General features: G+C 38.2%; 1 protein-coding gene across 1 annotated transcript in view; it reads right to left on the bottom strand.

Annotated features, from left to right (window-relative positions):
- The window catches only part of adck1 (aarF domain containing kinase 1), a 111,415-nt gene that overhangs the window by 68,057 nt on the left and 20,858 nt on the right, over positions 1 to 22,500 (bottom strand). Inside the window, exon 4 of the mRNA XM_060880497.1 lies at positions 8,219 to 8,422. Coding sequence (XP_060736480.1) covers positions 8,219 to 8,422 — 204 coding nt within the window. The remainder of the gene's footprint in view (positions 1 to 8,218; positions 8,423 to 22,500) is intronic.

The raw sequence follows: 22,500 nt of genomic DNA, 5'->3' as shown, positions 1-22,500 counted from the left end.
AATATATATATACGTATATATATATATACACATACATATATATAAATATATAAGTATATATATAAAATTAACATAATATTAAGGCCTTTTATTTTCAAAAATGTAATTTCCAGTTTTTAAGACCAAAATTGTACCAACATTTTCTCAATACAAATTATATAATAACAGAAATGTAAGAAAAGCCATTTTTGACACATTAAGTGCACACGTGAGATGCCCCACGAGATGTTTTACCTCAGTTAGCTTTCCCAGCTAAATTGCTGCATTAGTCTAATGTGTTTGGATCATAAATCATCAGGCTACAAAATATAAGCACAAGCACATACTAACAGGTCGTAAATCAACAGCCAGCATTTTAAAAGAACTGATAATAAGAAGAACCTGGAGGCGAGATTGTAAAAGGTGAGTAAGAGTGTATCCGATAAGCATCAGACTGCAGCTAATATTATAAAAGTAGCACAGCGACCACGAATTTGTGAAGAAAAAAAAATCCTAGCATGTGTCGATTACCTAGAGAGCTTTGTGTTACTTTGCTCTAAGAAACAATAAAAAAAAAAAAAAAAAAGACAGTGAGGTCAGTTTCCATCCCATCGCTGTTTAATAATTAGAAAAGCCTCAATTTTTAAAGAACAGTGAGATAAAAAAGTCCTGCCCACTTATTTTCTATTGGTTCACAAGACCAAGGTGTGCGAATAGAGAAGTCAGCGAGATAAAGACACCGAAGCAAGAGACACCGAAGGATAATACGACTTTCACTTCCTGTGTCCTGGGTCCTTTCCCCTTCAGTGAAAGTTTGGTCAGAAAACGTAAAAACATTCTGGTGCCTTTTCTCTCGTTGTAGCTAAGGGTCAGAAATTAGGGTAAATTCTACAGATTAACTATAAAATGTTAGCATCTCAGAGAAAACTGATTTTTTGCATTTTTTATTTTATTTTTTTATTTTATTTAAACATTGACTTCGTATTGCATTGTGGAATTGTTTATAATTTGTAGCTTCTTCATCTGCAAACCCCTCGACACCACCAACCCCCCACCCCTACCCCCCAAACCACCAGAGGGAGCCCTCGCCTGAATATTGAACCAGTTACTTCCGAGATACTTTTCGCACTTTAAAAAACGCACTTAGACTTGGATTTCGCTCTCGCTGACCGTCTTTTCTCGTTTGTTGTTGAAAATAAAGAAATTATGAAGTAAATTTTAAATTATTATTTCATTATGTCCCGCATATCCGTTTAGTCCAACAATGGCGACGTCACTTTACTTGCAATTTTAAATGACACCTGCTGCCGTCATCATAACCTTCGGTGTATTTGCAAACTTTTTTTTACTGTGAATAAAAATAAAAGTTACGTCTCGAGTCGATGTTCTACGCGATGAAGCAAAGCCTTATGGAATTGGCTGTGCTCCTGTTGAGCAGCATATTGCACAGTGCAGCGTTGTGGCATTTTCTGTGCGCTGAGAGCTGAGCAAACAGATTGGAAAATCATTTCTCACTACATATGCCTGCACTAAATTCTGAAGTTTCCTATATCTCTGTGCCTCTTTGCTCTGTTACAGTAATAAAGCTTTCGCATCTCGTGCGAATAAGAAGGAGTTTAAGTAATATTAATATAGTAATATAAGTAATATTTTAGCTTTAGAGTCTACTGAAAATGTACAAATATTTTGAAATCCTGTAAGGTTTATAGGTTTTTGCAGACTGTCCAGGAATTATGGTTTATTTTTTTAAAATAGGAAGACAAATTCTTGTAGTTCCTCGCTAGAGCTAATATCGTAATGGTGAAGGTCAAAATCATGCTCTGGGCTTCGACAAACTCGGCCTTCAGTTCTCTAAATAACTGATTCATTAACAAAACGAAGATGAACGACGTGAATCTTCACCAACTACAGTATATCCAAAACATTAACAATTCTTGACATGTCTTTTTTTTTGCCTACAGATCGATTGTGCTAATCTAGCTAGCAGAGATGGGGGACTCGAGTCATATGACTTGACTCGAGTCAGATTTAAGTCGCAAATTTGAGACTTGAGACTTGCTTGACAAATATTAAAAAAGACTCGACTTGACTTTGACTTGACGTTCATGACTTGAGACTTATTTGTGACTTGCACATGTGTGACTTACGAACACCGCTGCTAGCTAGCATGTTTATTTATGTTAGCTGATGTTAGCGATGATCAAAAACAAGTAGGCTTAATAATGAAATAATGGAATAATGAGTAAAGAATAAAAGAATGGGAGCTTTTATTGGAAAAAAATATTATTGACAGGATGGTGTATAGAACCTAAGAGAACCTTTGACCTAAAAAATGGCTCTATGTTAAAAACCTTGAAGTTTTCATATCGAAACATTTCTAAAATAAGTTGAAACGGGTGCCATTACTTCTTGGAGTTTTATCTCGCTGTTTTGAAACGTTTTGAAATGTCACATGAAGTGTTGTGGAACGGTGAAGAAACACGTCATGAAGTTGTATCGAAGGATGTATTACTGCCGACTTTAAAACGTTACTCCATCACGTCAGCTGTGTTTTGGAAAGATCCGGTAACAGACCGCACGCGTCGGAGACAAATACGCCTCTGAGCGATGAAGAAAGAGATAGTGTGAGAGAAAGAGGAGAGATTAATCACAGCTGCCAAGAGACTTAATGCATCAGTCTGCCCTGAAAGTGAGCTGCTAAAGCTCTGGCGGTGGGCCGCCGCTCAAGTGAACGCCCTGGATGAATCCACACGTCCTGCGCATCATTAGAGAAATTATGCACATTTACATGCTCAGCTGGTTGCAGTGTAATTGAAAATGCAGCATCGGCGCCGTGAGAAGCTTCTCGCAGACACGCCCCTGTCTCCCATTCGTCTCTGTTATATAACCAGGCAGAGATTCGGCGATCGGAGGCTGAAGCTGAAGCTCGTCTGCCATCTGTTGTTTGCTGCTATGCACTAATGCAGACATGTTTTAGATATAAACGACACACAGGAGATCACAACCCCGGCTCAAGGTAGCACGGAATAACGGCGACGCAAACGATAGCGCGGATGAAGAAGCGCCATAAATTTGCACTCACGGAACTCAATCAGTTATGAAAATAAGCCTTTATTTTACTTGACCTTCCTAGAACAAAAATGTTCCCTGAAACTCTTCTTCATCTTCCTCTTCTTCTCTCAAGGACACCGTGGAGAGAGAACAGTGAGCAGGTTTTTTTCTTCTTATACTCAGGAGAAGAAAAAAAACCTAAAGATGGAGGTTAAGGAAGTGACTGATGGGTTCTTCCCAGAAGGTTAAGTGAGTGTTAAGGTCTGATCCACCTGCTCGGATGGAGTGTTAGCTCAGCTACGGTGACTGGACACGGAGCGTTCTGTCATTACACACCTCACTGTGCTCTGAACTGCAAAGATACCACGAGCAGAACCATCAGCAAAATGTCATATCATTGGCTTAGCTTTAGTTACACTCTGCTTTTGTGCTGTTAGGGAAAAATAATCGCCGACAAGGTGATTAGGAATAAATAAAACGTATTTTTTATCCGTTCGTAGCTACGTTTAAGGTTTAAACAAGCTAGCGCCGGTTCTCACGTTATTTGCTATGTTTCAGGGTGCTGTTACGGTAACATGTCTCTGTTGCCAGTAACTGGGAAAAGTAACTCTGCTTCATAGTGAATATTTTCCTATAACATTAAAACTACAATTGGTGAATTCGTTACTTATTAATAACATTATTGCTCAAATTAATGTCACTGATATTACATTGAAAATTGTAAAAAAAAAAAAAAAACATTTTTTTAAGACAAAAAGGAAAAGAAAAAAATCTGAAAAAAAAACTAAACAAAAAAATGAATAGAAAAGTGGGAGTGGCTACAGACATGAAATTCTATTATTTATATTTTATTATTATTAGGAAAATTTTAAACTGAACTGAAACCCGAATTGCGATAATCAGCTCTAACATACGACGCGTAAAAATCCACAACGTCTCTCGAATGTTCTGGAGAAATCTATAAAAAGCGTGAAGTTTTATGCCTCGGCTGAGTGATAAAAATCTGTGGCTGTAATTGCCGCTCTGATCTTGGAACGAAGACAATGTGCCCCATAAGCAGGAGGAAATATATAATCAGTCCGACGGCGCTCGCTTTCTCCTTCGCACGCAAATTACTGCCTCTGAAACATTCGTCACAATAAAGCTGCTAAAAATACACGGCAAAGTCAACAGCACAAGTGTGCAAAAGAGCGTTTGCTTAACAATGATGCTAAACGAGATGATTTTAGTTACGCACAACATAGTGTGTGTGTGTGTGTGTGTGTGTGTGTGTGTGTGTGTGTGTGTGTGTGTGTGTGTGTGTGTGATTTCAGGAAACTTCTCACCACAGTTTGAGAGGATGATGGAATTTGGATCGCGCTGTTCTTCACAAGGAGGAGAATTTGGTTTTGTTCGGTTGTACAAATTTCTGCAAAAATGCAGTTAGAAATCTAAAAATTTAGTTGTTTTATCAAATTTATCCGCTGCAGTTGTTGGTATTGTGCTGGTGTTGGTTTTGAGGTGGTGGTGGTGGTGGTGTTCATGGGTGTTGTTGCTTTGGTGGTGATGATGATGAAGGTGGTTGATATTGTTGTTGATGTTGCTGTAGTGTGTGTGGTTATGAAGGTGGTTGTTGTTAATGTTGCTGTGTTGGTGGTTGTTGGTGTTGAGGTTGTTGTTGATGATGTGGTGGTGGTGGTAATTGCTGTGGTGGAGGTTGTTGATATTGTGGTTGATTTTGTTGCTGTGTTGGTGGTTGTTTCTGTGGTGGAGGTTATTGTTAAAGATGTGGTGGTGGTGGTTGTTTCTGTGGTGGTGGTGATTGTTCTTGATGATGTGGTGGTGGTGATTGTTCTTGATGATGTGGTGGTGGTGGTGGTGGTTGTTTCTGTGGTGGAGGTTGTTGTTAAAGATGTGGTGGTGGTTGTTTCTGTGGTGGTGGTGATTGTTCTTGATGATGTGGTGGTGGTGGTTGTTTCTGTGGTGGAGGTTGTTGTTAAAGATGTGGTGGTGGTTGTTTCTGTGGTGGTGGTTGTTGTTAAAGATGTGGTGGTGGTGATTGTTCTTGATGATGTAGTGGTAGTTGTTGTTTCTGTGGTGGAGGTTGTTGTTAAAGATGTGGTGGTGGTTGTTTCTGTGGTGGTGGTGATTGTTCTTGATGATGTGGTGGTGGTGGTTGTTTCTGTGGTGGAGGTTGTTGTTAAAGATGTGGTGGTGGTTGTTTCTGTGGTGGTGGTTGTTGTTAAAGATGTGGTGGTGGTGATTGTTCTTGATGATGTAGTGGTAGTTGTTGTTTCTGTGGTGGAGGTTGTTGTTGATGATGATGTGGTGGTGGCTGTTTCTGTGGTGGTGGTGGTGATTGTTCTTGATGATGTGGTGGTTGTTTCTGTGTTGGAGGTTGTTGTTGATGATGTGGTGGTTGTTTCTGTGGTGGTAATTGTTCTTGATGATGTGGTGGTGGTGGTTGTTTCTGTGGTGGTGGTTGTTGATATTGTGGTTGATTTTGTTGCTGTGGTGATGGTTGTTTCTGTGGCGGAGTTTGTTGTTGATTATGTGGTGGTGGTTGTTTCTGTGGTGGTGGTAATTGTTCTTGATGATGTGGTGGTGGTGGTTGTTTCTGTGGCGGAGGTTGTTGTTGATGATGTGGTGGTGGTTGTTTCTGTGGTGGTGGTTGTTGATATTGTGGTTGATTTTGTTGCTGTGGTGATGGTTGTTTCTGTGGCAGAGGTTGTTGTTGATTATGTGGTGGTGATTGTTCTTGAGGTGGTGGTAGTTGTTATGAAGGTGGTTGTTATTATTGTTGTTGTCATTGCTGTGGGGAAGTGGAAGCTCGGTCGCTCATTAAACTAATGATCAATAATTATTTTAATAATTAATAACTCATTTTGTTTTGCTGTTGTTGCTCTTCTTCTTCCTCACATCTCTGAGTACTGGAGTAATTCCAGTTATTATTTGTATTTGTACTGCTATACGTTTTTGCTGTGTGACTTCCTCCTGTTTTTCTTATTTAATCTCCTTGTTATTCTTTCTGTTCTATTTTTCTCTCTTTTCGAACAACCGTTATTCGAACACCTCTAAACTCAGTGAGCTGACTGTATTGTTTCAGCTGAACGTTGTCAGAAATTATATCCAGAGATATAAAAACCTCTGAGTGGAAAATCCTGAACCGCGAGTCTTTATTTGGTCCTGAAGACATTCCTTGGATATCAATAATTCCTTATCTAAATGGATCCAGGACACAGCGGCAGCTTGGGCTAGTGTGTGGTCGTACCACTGCTTCCTCATACATAAACATAGAGGATAGAAGATGCTGTAGATGCTGTAGATTACCTCCGAAGTGGGGAGCCTTTTTTTTTTCCTCTAAAGCTGTGGCAGCAATGATGCCCCCTGTGGAGCCTGTTTTCAACACGAATAATGAATTTTAGTCTGTTATTATCAGAAAAACATTGTAAAATATTTATTTTTTTATTTTTTTTATTTATAAAGACAAGTCGTGTCTAAAAGACGTCAATAACAAGCAAATAGAATAAAAGATCAGGAAGAAGAAGAAGAAGAAGAAGAAGAAGTGCAGGGACTATTATTTTGGCACTTAGAGAGACAGATTATTCTCAGGCTGCGACGAGCTCGACGAGCCATGACGGGTCCGTCTCTCACACACGCGACCCACAATGCCGAGCGCCTGAAAATGTCTTTCCTTTCATAGCACGCACTCACAGCGAAAGGAAAAAAAATACACTCAAAAACCTCCAGAAACCAGTTGTGACCGGGCTGCAATTACGTAATGCTGCAGCCAGCAAGTGCTCTGTGTGTGTGTGTGTGTGTGTGTGTGTGTGTGTGTGTGTGTGTGTGTGTGTGTGTGTGTGTGTGTGTGTGTGTGTGTGTGACAAAAAAGACATGGGAGGAGGGAAGGGATGCGGAAACAGAGTGATCTATTAGAGCTAATAATTACAACAATAAAAGCGCAAAGATGTGCTCATCTCAGCGAGACGCCAGAAAGAAGAAGTGTCAAGGTCGCGAGAGGAGCGAGTGTGTTTTTTTAATGGCTGAGTGTGTGTCCTAGTGTGTGTCCTAGTGTGTGTCCTAGTGTGTGTCCTTCAAGGTCGTTCGAAGGAAAGTGCAATGTGAAATTAAGTAAAGTATAAGAGTGAGCTGTGACAAGGAAGACAAAGAAGGGATATCTTATATGGACTTCTGCCTAAAATGTAACTAGTGTGTGTGTGTGTGTGTGTGTGTGTGTGTGTGTGTGTGTGTGTGTGTGTGTGTGTGTGTGTGTGAGATATCCATGCTACAAAACAATGTCCATCATAAAAAAGTTTAAAATGTGTCAAAACATTTTGCAGGCACAGCACTATCACATAGCAGCAACAACTAATATGTGTGTGTGTGTGTGTGTGTGTGTGTGTGTGTGTGTGTGTGTGTGTGTGTGTGTTATATTTCACAATTCACACATTATTTCATTTATTTATTCTTATATTAATCTATTGTTATATCAAAAAATATCAACATTTACTATATATAATCAATGCCATTATTATTATTATTATTATGATTATTATTATTATAATTATTATTACTACTATTACTATTATTATTATTAATAATAATAATAATAGTAATAATAATAATAATAATAATAATAACAATAAGTTATTTTGCAGCATAAATATATGTATGCTTTTTAGAATTATAACATTTACTTCAAAAAATGTTGACTTTTTTACTGTTTTATTATTATTATTATTATTATTATTATTATTATTATTATTATTATTATTATTATAAAATGGTCTAATTCTGACATTCTGACAAAATATTAACAATTAATTATTAATTTGTATCAACATGTAATTATTGTGATAATTACTAAAATAAATAAATAATAATACATATTATTGTTGTTGTTGTTGTTGTTAGATCAGAATTTCAAGTAAACTATTCATTTTATTTAAGTCACATACTTTGTTTACTTTGTGTTCCATTCTAAAATGTAAATAATATTAACCTATTTAATAAAAAATAAATATGGTGGTATAATAAAACATTATGTTACAGATGTGATTTTTTTCTCTTTTCATTTCTAATATTTAAAGAAGACACTGATCGATTTGTTGAACTGATTGATTTATTCGTTAGCGTTTTTAGTCGTTCGTTTGTTTATTTGTTTTTTACCACTAAGTTGTCAGCAGCGTGCAGTAACGAAGAAGCTGACCTCTTTGCCCAGATCTTCTCTGATGACCTCTTGGATCTCCTGCATGGTGCTGGCGGGAGCTCGACTGTGGAGGATCTTCAGCGTGCTCGTGTACTCCTCGGGCAGGAGGTAGTCCAGAGCGCCCAGGTGCTGCCCCACCTTAATGAACGTGCCTCGGTTCGCGCAGCACAAGTCTCTGAGTCTTTCAGCTGAGCGTCTGTGTACCTACACACACACACACAAATAATCTGTCAAAATTCCCGAACATTTCTCTCTCTCTCTTTCTCTCTCACTCTCTCACATTCTGTCTCTCTCTCTCATACTCTCTCTATCTCTCTCTGTCTCTTTCTCATACCCTCTGTCTCTCTCTCGCTCTCTCTCTCTCTCTCACACACACACACACACACACACACCCTCTGTCTCTCTCTCTCTCATACTCTCTCTCTCTCTCTCTCTCTCTTTCTCACACCCTCTGTCTCTCTCTCTCTCTCTCTCTCTCTTTCTCACACCCTCTGTCTCTCTCTCTCTTTCTCCTCTCTCTCTCTCTGTCTCTCTCTCTCTCTCTCTCTCTCTCTCTCTCTCTCTCTATCTCTCTCATACTCTCTCTCACTCACTCTCTCTCTCACATATTCTCTCTCTCTCATTCCCAGCTCTCATTTGTCCTAAATTGTGATTGAATGGGACTCAGGGATGTGGTTCTGGGACGCCGGTCAGTGCCAGCTGGTGGAGTTGATGGCGTTCACACAGGGACGTCCCTCTGGGACCCCGGCGGATAAAGTGGCGTGAAATGAGCTCTGTTAACCCCTCACCCCGACAAAAGGCGTTCCCTTTGTGATACAAACGCCGCTCTTTCAAATCATCACTCAACCCACAAAGACCTCACATAGCTAATTATGCTACAACAGCCTGGAGTGTGTGTGTGTGTGTGTGTGTGTGTGTGTTCTGGTCTATGTACTGACTAGTGATTGTCAACTCATCTATTATTCTCTTGATCTATGCAGAAAAACGTCAAAAGATTGACGTTAATTGACAAACAGATTAGCAGACTGATGATTTTGACGCCGTTTTCGTTCATTATACAAAAGTTTTCTGTTACCCTGTGAAGATCGTTCGTTTGCGCTCTCGCCGATGCTGGCGTGAACTCGCCTTTTTTAATTTTATTCTCCTGTGATATGTAGCAAGTGAAATAAAGAAGAAAAAAATAATTGTTTTGTGTTACAACTTTGAGCGTAACTTTGTGTATGAGCTGTTAGTACAGAAATGATCAAAATGTTAGAGCAGTACATTAACCTGTGATTATAATAATACTGCAAAAATATCTACATTTATGGACAAAAAAAAAAATCTAAAGAGTCATTTGGGAGATGAAGGAGTCGACTCATATCGAGTCAAATGGTTTGATTCACTGAAAATGTTTCTTTTACTCAGTGTAAGAAAATTAATCCTGTCAGAAAAAAAAATGACTCTAAAATGACTCTGGACTCGTGGCTATGATCCCAAAAGCTTGACTTACAATCCATTCACATGTTCGATTTAAAAGTTTATTTAAAAACAAACAAAAAAAAAAAACACGAATATGATGTAAAGCACAAGGATTTAATCCTAATCCTTCCGTTTTTTGGGCGTTTTGCCTGGGCTCGATGCTCACGAGAACCCGATTTCTCGCCACAAGTGCACGCCAACAGGATGTGACGGATGGCGGATAATTATAAGGGAAGATGAGATGACACTTTTCATTTCGGCAGAGAGAAAACATGTGGCCTAAACAGGCTTTGTGCGGCTGATGAGGTAGGCTGAGCTAATGAGAGAGGAACGAGGCGCTAATAACTGTAATGATCTCTCGTCTCGCAAGCCTGGCTGTAGAAGCTGCACTCCACCCTAAGCTCTGTGTGTGGGAGGAAAAGGAAAGATAATAATGTAGGATCTTTTTTTTTTTAATACTGTGAAACAAATTCTCTATGTTGAGGTCAAAATGTTATGCACAGTTTGTCCACTAGGGGCAGCAGAGCAGCAAAAAAAAATATTTCCAATAAAAAGTTCATAATGTTACGCTTTTAGCACAGAAATCTTAGTCTTTATATATATATATATATATATATATATATATATATATATATATATATATATAATGTTTGTGAAATGGTGCTACAAGTTCGACATGAAGGATGGAATCTCAACAGAAGCTCCACAGAAGCTCCACATGCTCCCTCTCAGCTGTGGTTGAGCATCTCCAAGTAAAATTACTGTCACAAACACAAACCGTGACAGCCTGGATGAAGTGGGAATGCCAAAACATCCCATCCGGGTGCTGCATTTCCGTAAAACATACGCGATGAACCGAACCGAACAGATGAAGAGACAAAGAAAAGGATGTCGCTGCAGGGAGGATGGAAAAGCAGGGCAGCAGGACGAGAGGACGCAATAGGAGACTTCAGAGAGCCTGATTATCTTCCACATGATTAATTTCATCTGAGGAAGCCAGTGAAGGTGACCAGGAAGAGACAAAAGAGCGGCGGGAAAGAGCCGAGGGTGAAATTAGACTTACAGTAAACTCCAAGCTCTGAGCTAGGGCTGGAATGAAAATCTTAAAAATCAATAAGGTGTCCCGCATCACAGGAGAAAAATAAAATGGCAAAACAAAAGCTTTTAGATTGCTTCTTCCTGGCTCAGATACATCATCTGAAGATCTTAAAGGGATTTGCAACTTCCTTAAAAGGTTCTGGATGGACGATTTGACAGAAATATCACACCATGATACACTTCTACGATACACAAACTGCATCACGATATGAAGGTTTGTTAATAAATTTCCAGCATAACAGCTGTGTTAAAAAAAAAAAATGATGCTTTCATTTATTATTGGAAATAATTGGTTATTAATTTTAATATGAATATTAATTATATTAATCTTTATATTAACTTTTTGTTTCATGTTTATGTTCCGTAACGCCGCTTTGAAACAACGCCCATTGTTAAAAAAGCTATACGAATAAATTTAAATTTGAATTTGAATTAAACTCTGACAAAAATTATTTTTTCTAAATCCTCCAAAAATATAAAACAATCAATCCAAAGTTATAACATTAAATCAGAGGCTTCTAATTAATTTGTAATAGAAAAAAAGAAAAAAAAAAAGAAAAATAATAATAAATTAGATTATTAGTAAATTTATTTAGTAAAATATTCTGGTTGAATAATAATAAAAATAATAATAAAAATAATAATAATAATAATAATAATAATAATAATAATAATAATAATAATAATAATAATAATGTAGATGCGAAAGTTGTAAGTTGAGCCAAAAAAATGTGAAAGTAGCCTTGAAAATAAATTTTAAAATAAATTTCCGATGTGCGTTTTTTATCACATCATTTTATTGTATTATCATCATTATGACATTGTAAATAAACAAATAATGCTTTTTACTTTATTTTAGATTTTGTATCTGATTGTGTTGCACACACACACACACACACACACACATAATTCTAATATCTATTTCATTAAATAAATAAATAAATTCAGTCATTCATTCATCACGTCTTTATTCATCTCTCCATCACATCCTCTGTCTGTCCACCTCCGTCCTTTTCATCCGCACACAGAGTGGCACAAAGCCTGAGGTCTGTCCAGCCTAATAAGCAGCGCAGGCATTAATGACATATTTCCACAGCAGGCAGAAGCCATTAGACGGCCTTTGAAAAAGCTTTGTAGAGCCATCGTCTGAACACGCCACTGCCAGAGCACTAATAGGAGCAGGCAAAGGTTACTCTAACACCATCCGGCTTCTCCGGAGCGCAGAGTAACCACCATCACGCTATCAGAACACACACACACACACACACACTTTATATAAAAAATACAGGATAATATTTGATTTAATTTTAAAAAACAAAACTTTATTGAAAAATGTATGTTGATACTCGCAGTTAATTTTTCCTTTTCTGAAATTTTTGATAGTCAACACCTCCTTTGCTTTGAACAATAAATAGGCCACACCCAATTTACTGTGAATGATAAATAGGCCACACCTCCTTTACTCTCACCTCAAATAAAATACAACATGCCTGTGTAACTGGAACAATAAGGCCACACCCCCTTCAACAGGACTCAAATAGTACACAACCCATTCAATAGAAGTAATAAATAGGCCACACCCCCCTTCAATGGAACTAATCTATAGGCCACACCACTTAAATGAAACTAATCTATGGGCCACACCCCTTTAATGGAACTAATAAATTGGCCACACCTCCTTCAATGGAACTAATAAATTGACCACACCTCCTTCAATGAAACTAATAAATTGGCCACACCTCCTTCAATGGAACTAATAAATTGGCCACACCTCCTTTAATGAAGCAAATAAATTGGCCATACCTCCTTCAATGAAACTAATAAATTGGCCACACCTCCTTTAATGAAGCAAATAAATTGGCCACACCTCCTTTATTGGAACTAATAAATTGGCCACACCTCCTTCAATGGAACTAATAAATAGGCCACACCTCCTTTAATGGAACTAATAAATTGGCCACACCTCCTTCAATGGAACTAATAAATTGACCACACCTCCTTCAATGAAACTAATAAATTGGCCATACCTCCTTCAATGAAACTAATACATTGGCCACACCTCCTTTAATGAAGCAAATAAATTGGCCACACCTCCTTCAATGGAACTAATAAATAGGCCACACCTCCTTTACCGTAAACAATTAATTAATCATGCATTCTTAGATATAAACAACAGGCTCGGAGCCCTTGTTTATTTGAAGCCCAGTAACTTTGACCACAGAGCACACAGGAATAGGCCACGCCTCTTTCACTAAAAGTTTAACAATATGGACGCTCCTAAATCCAGTCACTATCACAGGAAAAACTGGTTTAGTAAAACTTTACACCCCTAATTTACACCCCAGTCATTGGGTGACGGGCAGCAAAAACAAATTTCAGGGTCAGTCTGAAAATGAAAGCAGAAGTCCATCAGTCAGTTTTACAGTCTCCGAGCTCAGGACGACACGACGCCGCTGCATCCAGAGCCACTCACTTTAACTGCACGTTACATTGACTTTCTACTCATATAGCGATCTGGCCCCAAGGAAAAAGAGCTAATCAATGACCTCTAGCGTGTCCCTGCTGTAAACAGGACAGCGCGCATATTATAGCTCTATTGATCTGAAACCGCAGTCTCTCACACCTCCTGAGAGACGGAGAGAGGCGCTGCTGCGACACGTTTAACACGTGACAGAAAAAAAAAGTACAAAAAAAATGATCTACATAATTATCATTTCTATAGTAACTCCCACGTCATAAACAAAACTATTAATGAACAACCCTTAGATATAGTGACGTTTGTTTGCTGTGCGTAGTTTAACGAAGGAGTCTCCAGTGCGAAGGATGAAATTTATCTGCAGTGTTTTTGTGAATACTGCATTTCCCTAACATCAGCTTTGTCAGACCGTGATACAAAGCGCTGGAAAGAGACGATGGCTTTTCTTCTCCCTGCGGTCACACGCGCATGCGGTGAAAAGACGCCCGGTGTGCAGCGTGCTGCTTCAGTCTCTCGCTCCTTTTGTACATGGAAGGGGAATTTGCTTTCATAGAAATTGCATCTAGCATTGCCAGGCAATTATTGCTTTACATTGTGACTTCATCAATAACCCCAGGGAGCAGGCAATTTAGAGGCTGCCCAATCTCAGGGAATTCTCAGCAGTCAATAAATGCACACCAGACCATTAAAAAAGACACTCTTATTCACCCCCCTACACACACACGCACACACACACAATCGGCCACCTCCGATCTCGGCTTGAAATTGTGCAGCCATATGGAGGGCTGTGGGGTCTGTTTGGCTTGCTCCTGGCCGTGACAACAAATTAACATAAAGTAATGAGTCGCCCCAGTGGAACGCCGATGCTCTTATCCCTGTAGCTGTGATCCCATCTATACGAGTGGAAAAGAAGAACGTTATCTGCGCTCAGAGATACAGATAAGCTCGAGATGATCTTTGTGTAGCCTCGAGCTCGCTTTGGTGAAGAGATTTCGGACCTCCGAGCCACCAGGGGGCGCCGTACAAATAAAGGATTTACAGTTTATTTACATAAACTGATCAGCAGTTTGAGGCACAAGTCTTGATATCTATGTACCTGTATCTATGAAGACCATTTCTAGAAATCCCCAGAAGCTTTAATAAACTCTACCACTAATAAAAGATTTATTCGTACGTGCGTATGTTGGACGCACATGACGCAGCTCATTTGCATGTTGTGACGCCCACAAAACTCCATATAAGGTCGTGTGCACGGACCTTGTGCACAAAATGAGCAATCGGTGTAAAGGCTGGAATACAGACGTGGAGTCTATTCTAACTCACTTCTGTGACAATAAAAAATATTTCCTGACAGAAGAAGAAGAAAAAGAAGAAGAAGAAACGAGCGTTAAATTGTGCGTTAAATCGTGCCTTAAATCACCGTAAAAACGAGTCACCGTAAAAAAAACTTTTAAAAGAAAACAAAATCATTTTATATAAGTTTGTTGTGTATCGTTTATTGAAAACAAATATTTCTACATGGATAGCTATGACATCATGCATTCTGTGTTATTAAAGTCTGTCATTTTTGCTGCCGTTCAGACTGAAACCCGTCGGCCGAGTCAGTCTGATTACGACAAACGGCGCGATTGAGGATTTAATCGAGTGGGACGAGGGCATATAGTGTAGCTTCATTCCTGTACATTAAATATGTAACGACGAGGCGGCCTTGGTTGTGTCCATGCTGACAGATTAAATATTTAAATAATCTTTGTATAATAATTATTTATTATATAAATTATTTATATAATAATTTAATACAACTCGGGAATCAGGACCGATCTTTTACCAAGCACCTTAACAGCGCCTTTTTTATCTTGATAAATATTCTACACCAATGCAATCGGACATCACAGGACACATCAGGAGCGAATGACGCAAACCGACACTTCACTCGTCCTGCGAGTCTAATCGATACGCTGACTCGTTTAGAGGAAACTTTAAGAGATCAGACTAAATTAAACTGTCTCTCGCTCTTTCTCTCAGGATAAATAATGAGTTTTGTGTACTGGGACAGCGAGGTCACACCCAGTGAAGCATGCTCACTACTCTAGTGCACTCCAAATAAGTGATTAAGGGACTTTCCACTGACTGGACACACGGATATGAACACATTTAACTTATCGGATATTACTCGTGTACTTCAGTCATGACATTATTCTAGATGCTTAACGCATTTATCATCAAAACTTATCCAGTTGTGGTCTTTGGACATTAGACATTTTGACAAAATAGTAGTTTAAAAAAAAAAAAACAAGAAGAAGCTTCAAGAAGCTTCAAGAAGCTAAATTTCAGCACATCATCCAGCAGTTTCTGAATTTTTTTTTCTGATTTTTTTTTTGAAAAGCCAACACGGTAGCGCCACCAAAAAATGTGAATTCATCTAAAAGTTATAATAAATCATAAATTTTTGTAAAAATTTCTTTAAGGCTACTAAAAATAGTTTAATCCGCACCTGAGAACAACACAGTAGTGCTACGTTAAAAATAAATAAATAAATAGATAAAAAATAATATTAAAAAATAAAAAAATTAAACATAAATAATAATAATAATAATAATAATAAGCACACTCATAATAATAATAATAATAATAATAATAATAATAATAATAATAATAATAATAATAATAAAAATATCGAACAAACTAATAAATAAATAAAAAACTAATAAACAAACTAATTACCAAATAAATAAATAAATAAATAAATACCTCAATCTTCAGAAATGCTCATATTATATGTCAGGAAGCTAAATTGAAGTAAGCAGCAATTTTCAAAATATATTTTCCCGGAATTTGATGATGAGCATGTTGTAAATATTTATTATAAAATATTAAAACGCCTCAAATTCAACATTGCAGCAAATGTATGAATAAAAGTATTTGATTTTATATGAATGACCCTCTAAATGTTCACTAGAGTTAAATTTCATTTTAGATGTAGATTTTATATATTAATATTACTTTATATTGCATTTTATAATCGCATTACAGACGGAATGACTTCTCTTCCGGGTTTTTCTCATTTCAACCGTAATTTTGGGCTCATTTTTTCTTTTGTTCTAAGCTTTCGATTTTTTTTTATCTGTTCATTGCCAGCAATAATTGCACTTTTATGTAGTAATTTTAACATTTCCTGTGGATTTTTTTTAGTAAGTCAAAAATAAAATACTACCTAACTCACAACGACCTGAGGCTTGTATCATGAAGCAGAAACACAGAAAATTCCCTTTAATCTTTGTATATTGCTTCAGGAATTTTCCTCTTCAGGGAAAAAGCATCTCAAACACGACTCTGCCGGAAACCGAGAGGAACAAGAGCTCAGAGAGCTTATTATGACCTCCAGAAGCTGCAAAAATTTGACCTTCGTGCTGTTAAAAACATCTGAGGCGTTAGTTCACGTTTTCACTTACTGTACATTATAGCAGCTATAAGCGATTATTTGTAAAAAAATAAATAAATAAATATATAAACACCTCCAAACTGCAGAAGATTATAAACAGAAGCAGTAATTTGGTGCCTGTGATAAATGTCCTGGACTATTTTCTGATGCTGAGTGTTTTATTCCATAATGACATTTTTTTGAGCAGTAAAAATCTGACCCTATTTATATATATATATATATATATATATATATATATATATATATATATATATATATATATACACACACACACACACACACACACACTCACTGGCCACTTTATTAGGTACACCTGTCCAACTGCTCGTTAACGCAAATTTCTAATCAGCCAATCACATGGCAGCAACTCAATGCATTTAGGCATGTAGACATGGTCAAGACAATCTGCTGCAGTTCAGACCGAGCGTCAGAATGGGGAGGAAAGGTGATTTAAGTGACTTTGAACGTGGCATCGTTGTTGGTGCCAGACGGGCTGGTCTGAGTATTTCAGAAACTGCTGATCTACTGGGATTTTCACACACAACCATCTCTAGGGTTTACAGAGAATGGTCCGAAAAAGAGAAAATATCCAGTGAGGGCAGTTCTGTGGGCGCAAATGCCTTGTTGATGCCAGAGGTCAGAGGAGAATGGCCAGACTGGTTCGAGCTGATAGAAAGACAACAGTAACTCAAATAACCACTCGTTACAACTGAGGTATGTAGAAGAGCATCTCTGAACGCACATCTCTGATCCGCTTGAGGCGGATGGGCTACAGCAGCAGAAGACCACACCGGTACTAGTAAGGTGTACCTAATAAAGTGGCCGGTGAGTGTGTGTGTGTGTGTGTATATATATATATATATATATATATATATATATATATATATATATATATATATATATATATATATATATATATTCATTCATTCATTCATTCATTCATCTTCTACCACTTATCCGAACTACCTCGGGTCACGGGGAGCCTGTGCCTATCTCAGGCGTCATCGGGCATCAAGGCAGGATACACCCTGGACGGAGTGCCAACCCATCACAGGGCACACACACACACACACTCATTCACTCACGCAATCACACACTAGGGACAATTTTCCAGAGATGCCAATCAACCTACCATGCATATATATATATCAATTTTTCTTTTTTGTTTTAGCTAATTGTGGTTCAGACGAGAAAGCTGCTTTAACACCTGCTCTACACCTTAATGCGACACATTCACCAGCGTGTTAATGTCCATTACGTCGGCCGTTTCACGCGCCGCTGCGACCTAACAGCAGACTGATTTACCGTTCCTCGACCGGAGGAGTCGTACCGAAAAAGTCTAGAAGGAGACGTGTTTTTCAGAGACTCCGTCTTACTTCGTCTTGACCTGCGCACACGTCGGCGAAAAAAAAAAAATAAAGACGTAGTTATTTAAAAAATACTATAAAAAAAAAAAACCCTTCCCTTTTATGATAGGTACCAATCCCTCCCTTCATCACGCCCTGTTCGCTCGAGAATGATTTGTAATTTAAAGGTCTGATAGTCAGCACTGCTGCTTGTGTCTCACCCCTTCTTCCTGGGCTAATAATGGACTGTAATGAAGTCTAGTGATGGACTGAAAGCCCAGGAGACTAAACCCAAGACAGATATGTAAAGCAGCACATGTTTTTATTTTCTGTCTCCTGTTAATAATCCCGAGTTTTTCTTCCTTCGATAGATGCATTAAGTTCATTTTTAGGGTTTAGTCAAATCCGAGAGTGTATAGTCGATAATAAGCGTTTACATCCATGTCCGTCGTTTAGTCGAACAAAAGAGAAAGAAATAAAATAACAAACACCTGTTGCCTTGTTTCTAAATTGAGCAGCCTTTTTTTTTTTTACTCCTCGGGTCCTGATAAGTGTACAGTCATTAGCATCATGTCTGTGTTCTTCACTCTCATTTAAATAGCGAGCCACTTTAGAGGACACAAAGAGCATGGAGAGAGAGAGAGAGAGAGAGAGAGTGTGTTGTTCAAACTCAGACATGTCTAATTGTGTCTCAGCTAATCAGGAGGAAATGGAAGTGCCTGGAGGTTAATCTGTACGTCTGCCGGCTTTCGTTCGGGAAACAAGAAAATATTAATGGTCTGTGAGCAGTGTTCATCTTAAATGAAAACATTTTAGAATATTCACTACTCACATGTGAGCGCAAAGGAAAGTCGAACAAGGCGTTACTGTGTCCCGTTGAAGTAAGATGTATGACGGTGTTAATCTGATCTCGACGAGCATCACTGGATAAGCTCTAAAGGGTTAATAAGTGGCAGGGGCACTGCTCTGTGATGTTCTGTGATGCCGATGATGCTCTGAGATGTTCTGAGATGTTTTGTGATGCTCTGTGATGTTCTGAGATGTTTTGTGATGCTCTGTGATGTTCTGAGATGTTCTGAGATGTTTTGTGATGCTCTGTGATGTTCTGAGATGCTCTGAGATGTTCTGAGATGCTCTGTGATGTTCTGTGATGCTTGGTGATGCTCGGTGATATTCAGAGATGTTTTGTGATGTACTGTGATGCTCTGTGATTCTTTCTTATGTTCTGTTATGTCCTGTTAAGTTCTGTTATGTTCAGTTATGTTTGGCAATGCTCAGTGATATTCAGAGATGTTTTGTGATGTACTGTGATTACATGTGGAAACAAGTGAATCATTGCATGTGAAAATAAATGAATCATTGCATGTGAAAATAAATTAATCATTACATGTGGAAACAAGTGAATCGTTACATGTGGAAACAAGTGAATCATTACATGTGGAAACAAGTGAATCATTACATGTGGAAACAAGTGAATCATTACATGTGGAAACAAGTGCATCATTACGTGTGGGAACAAGTGAATCATTACATGTGGAAACAAGTGCATCATTACATGTGGAAACAAGTGAATCATTACATGTGGAAATAAGTGAACTATTACATGTGGAAACAAGTGAATCATTACATGTGGAAACAAGTGAATCATTGCATGTGACAATAAATGAATCATTACATGTGGAAACAAGTGAATCATTACATGTGAAAACAAGTGAATCGTTACATGTGGAAACAAGTGCATCATTATGTGTGAAAACAAGTGAATCATTACATGTGGAAACAAGTGAATCATTACATGTGGAAACAAGTGAATCATTACATGTGGAAACAAGTGAATCATTACATGTGGAAACAAGTGCATCATTACGTGTGGGAACAAGTGAATCATTACATGTGGAAACAAGTGAATCATTACATGTGGAAATAAGTGAATCATTACATGTGGAAATAAATGAATCATTACATGTGGAAACAAGTGCATCATTACATGTGGAAATAAGTGAATCATTACATGTGGAAATAAATGAATCATTACATGTGGAAACAAGTGAATCATTACATGTGGAAATAAGTGAACTATTACATGTGGAAACAAGTGAATCATTACATGTGAAAATAAATTAATCATTACATGTGGAAACAAGTGAATCATTACATGTGGAAACAAGTGAATCATTACATGTGGAAACAAGTGAATCATTACATGTGGAAACAAGTGAATCATTACATGTAGAAACAAATGAATCATTACATGTGGAAACAAGTGTATCATTACATGTGGAAAAAAGTGAATCATTACATGTGGAAACAAGTGAATCATTACATGTGGAAACAAGTGAATCATTGCATGTGACAATAAATGAATCATTACATGTGGAAACAAGTGAATCATTACATGTGGAAACAAGTGAATCATTACATGTGGAAACAAGTGAATCATTACATGTGGAAACAAATGAATCATTACATGTGGAAACAAGTGAATCATTACATGTGGAAACAAGTGAATCATTACATGTGGAAACAAGTGAATCATTACGTGTGGAAACAAGTGAATCATTACATGTGGAAACAAGTGAATCATTGCGTGTGGTAATAAATGAATTATTATTCATGAACTAATGGGATTATTGCATGTGTAAATAAATGAATCAGGTAACAACGAAAATCACACAAATCACAGTCGGTCACTACACATGCGAATGTGTGGGACAACATATCTATAAACCAGAGGGCTTTTCTGTAAGTGTTTGAATGTGTCAGTCGACGAGGAAGACAGAGATCTCTGGTACCATTATTCTGATATCCATCAGAAGCCGATTTGACTCTTTAGAGCCTCGTGACAGGTTTGTGTGCTCAAAGCTAATGAAATCTGTTGTGTGATTAAATATGCACATTTTCAAGATTCCCTCTCTCTCTCTCTCTCTCTCTCTCTCTCTCTCTCTCTCGTCAGCATGGCCTCCTGCAAGTCAGGGTTCGTAAATGGTGTTTTAAAAGACTCCTGCAAAATTTCCCATCATGAGACATCTCTATTAATTAACGTAGAGAGTAGCTAAAAGCCAGATCCTGCTCTGAGTGCTTTATTGCGCCATCGTGGCCAATTATCTGTCTATTTTTCTGCCGAGCTCTGAGTTAATAAATTCTGAGAGTGAAGATGGATGTGCCGTCTTGGCCGTGCGCTTTTCAAACAAATAAATAAATAAAAGATAGTTCCCTTAAAAACCTGCAGCTTGCATGAGCATTGTACTGTGTTTAGTTTTATTTTTTTTTTGAGAGCGAGCTGAACCTACATTTAGCAGATTATCGGGGGGGGGATGCTACATGTGAGAGAGAGAGAGAGAGAGAGAGAAAAAACAGAGACAGAGGGGGAATGAACAGGAGCAATTTAGCTCAGAGCCACAGCTAATTTCATGCTCTGCGTTTTATTCTCCTGCTTCAGTAATTCCGAGTCGGTTAGGCACGTGCACTGGAGCACTGAAACACTCCTCAGATAATCCAGGACATTCACCCTCAGGCTGGATGCAGAAGAATTCAGACTATGGATCACAGCTCACAGCGTTGGTCCTGTATCTAATACGATATTTCATACTCTGTAATATTCCTATCCTCTACACTGAATACGCTGAATTAAATCCGGTCGAATCGTTCCGCAGCGTCCAAGGTTACACGCCGGCCGCACGCGACTCCCTCCGTCGTAACGCGCGCCACACGCAGAGAACTTCTCGGGTGCAATGTGGAGAAATGACCATTAACCATCTGTTCCACATCGATCAGTAACGAGCGCTCGATTAGAGGCGTCGTAAAGCATTTTTATCTTAATGCTTCAAATCGGTGTGTGATTGGTCCGTTTGTGTACTGTGTAAAAAAATAAATAAATAAAAAATCATCCATATCAGGAACACATTAGCTTCAAAATGCTGCAATATCCACAAAATAAACACTAGCTTTTTGTACACTATTATTTTATATATTTTAATAGCAGTAAATGTTTAATACTTTTTATTTTCTCATAGACTGACACCTAATACTTTTTATCCATTTATAATTATATTTATAGTTTGAAGCTCTGACACTGGAGACTCCTTCCATACATGCTAAATGACAGATGCCCCTTTTGCACCGAGGCAGTTTGAGTGCTGGTTTGGAGCCTAATTTAGAACCGGTTCTTTCTTTTTCGACAACCAGAAAAAGTGGTTCTTAAGTAGCACCAAAACGTTGCTAGTCTAGACTTAAGAACCACTTGTGTCAGGGGCTGTGGGCGTGGCTGTGGGCGGGGCTACTGTGACCAACAAGACAAAAGAGAACGTCGTGTTTGTCTTGTTTGTTTTTGTTTGCCGCTGCTGCGCTAACGTTGCTGTGTAACCGGTTCTTAGAAGGCTCACCAGTGGAACCAACTTTGCACCAGCACCAGCACTAGCTCTGAACCAGCACCCGGTTCTTTCTGGTGGAAAAGGAGGCA

The sequence above is a fragment of the Tachysurus vachellii genome, chromosome 10 (assembly GCF_030014155.1).
Source record: "Tachysurus vachellii isolate PV-2020 chromosome 10, HZAU_Pvac_v1, whole genome shotgun sequence".
Lineage (NCBI taxonomy): Eukaryota > Metazoa > Chordata > Actinopteri > Siluriformes > Bagridae > Tachysurus > Tachysurus vachellii.
This window is presented reverse-complemented; position numbering and strand designations above follow the sequence as displayed.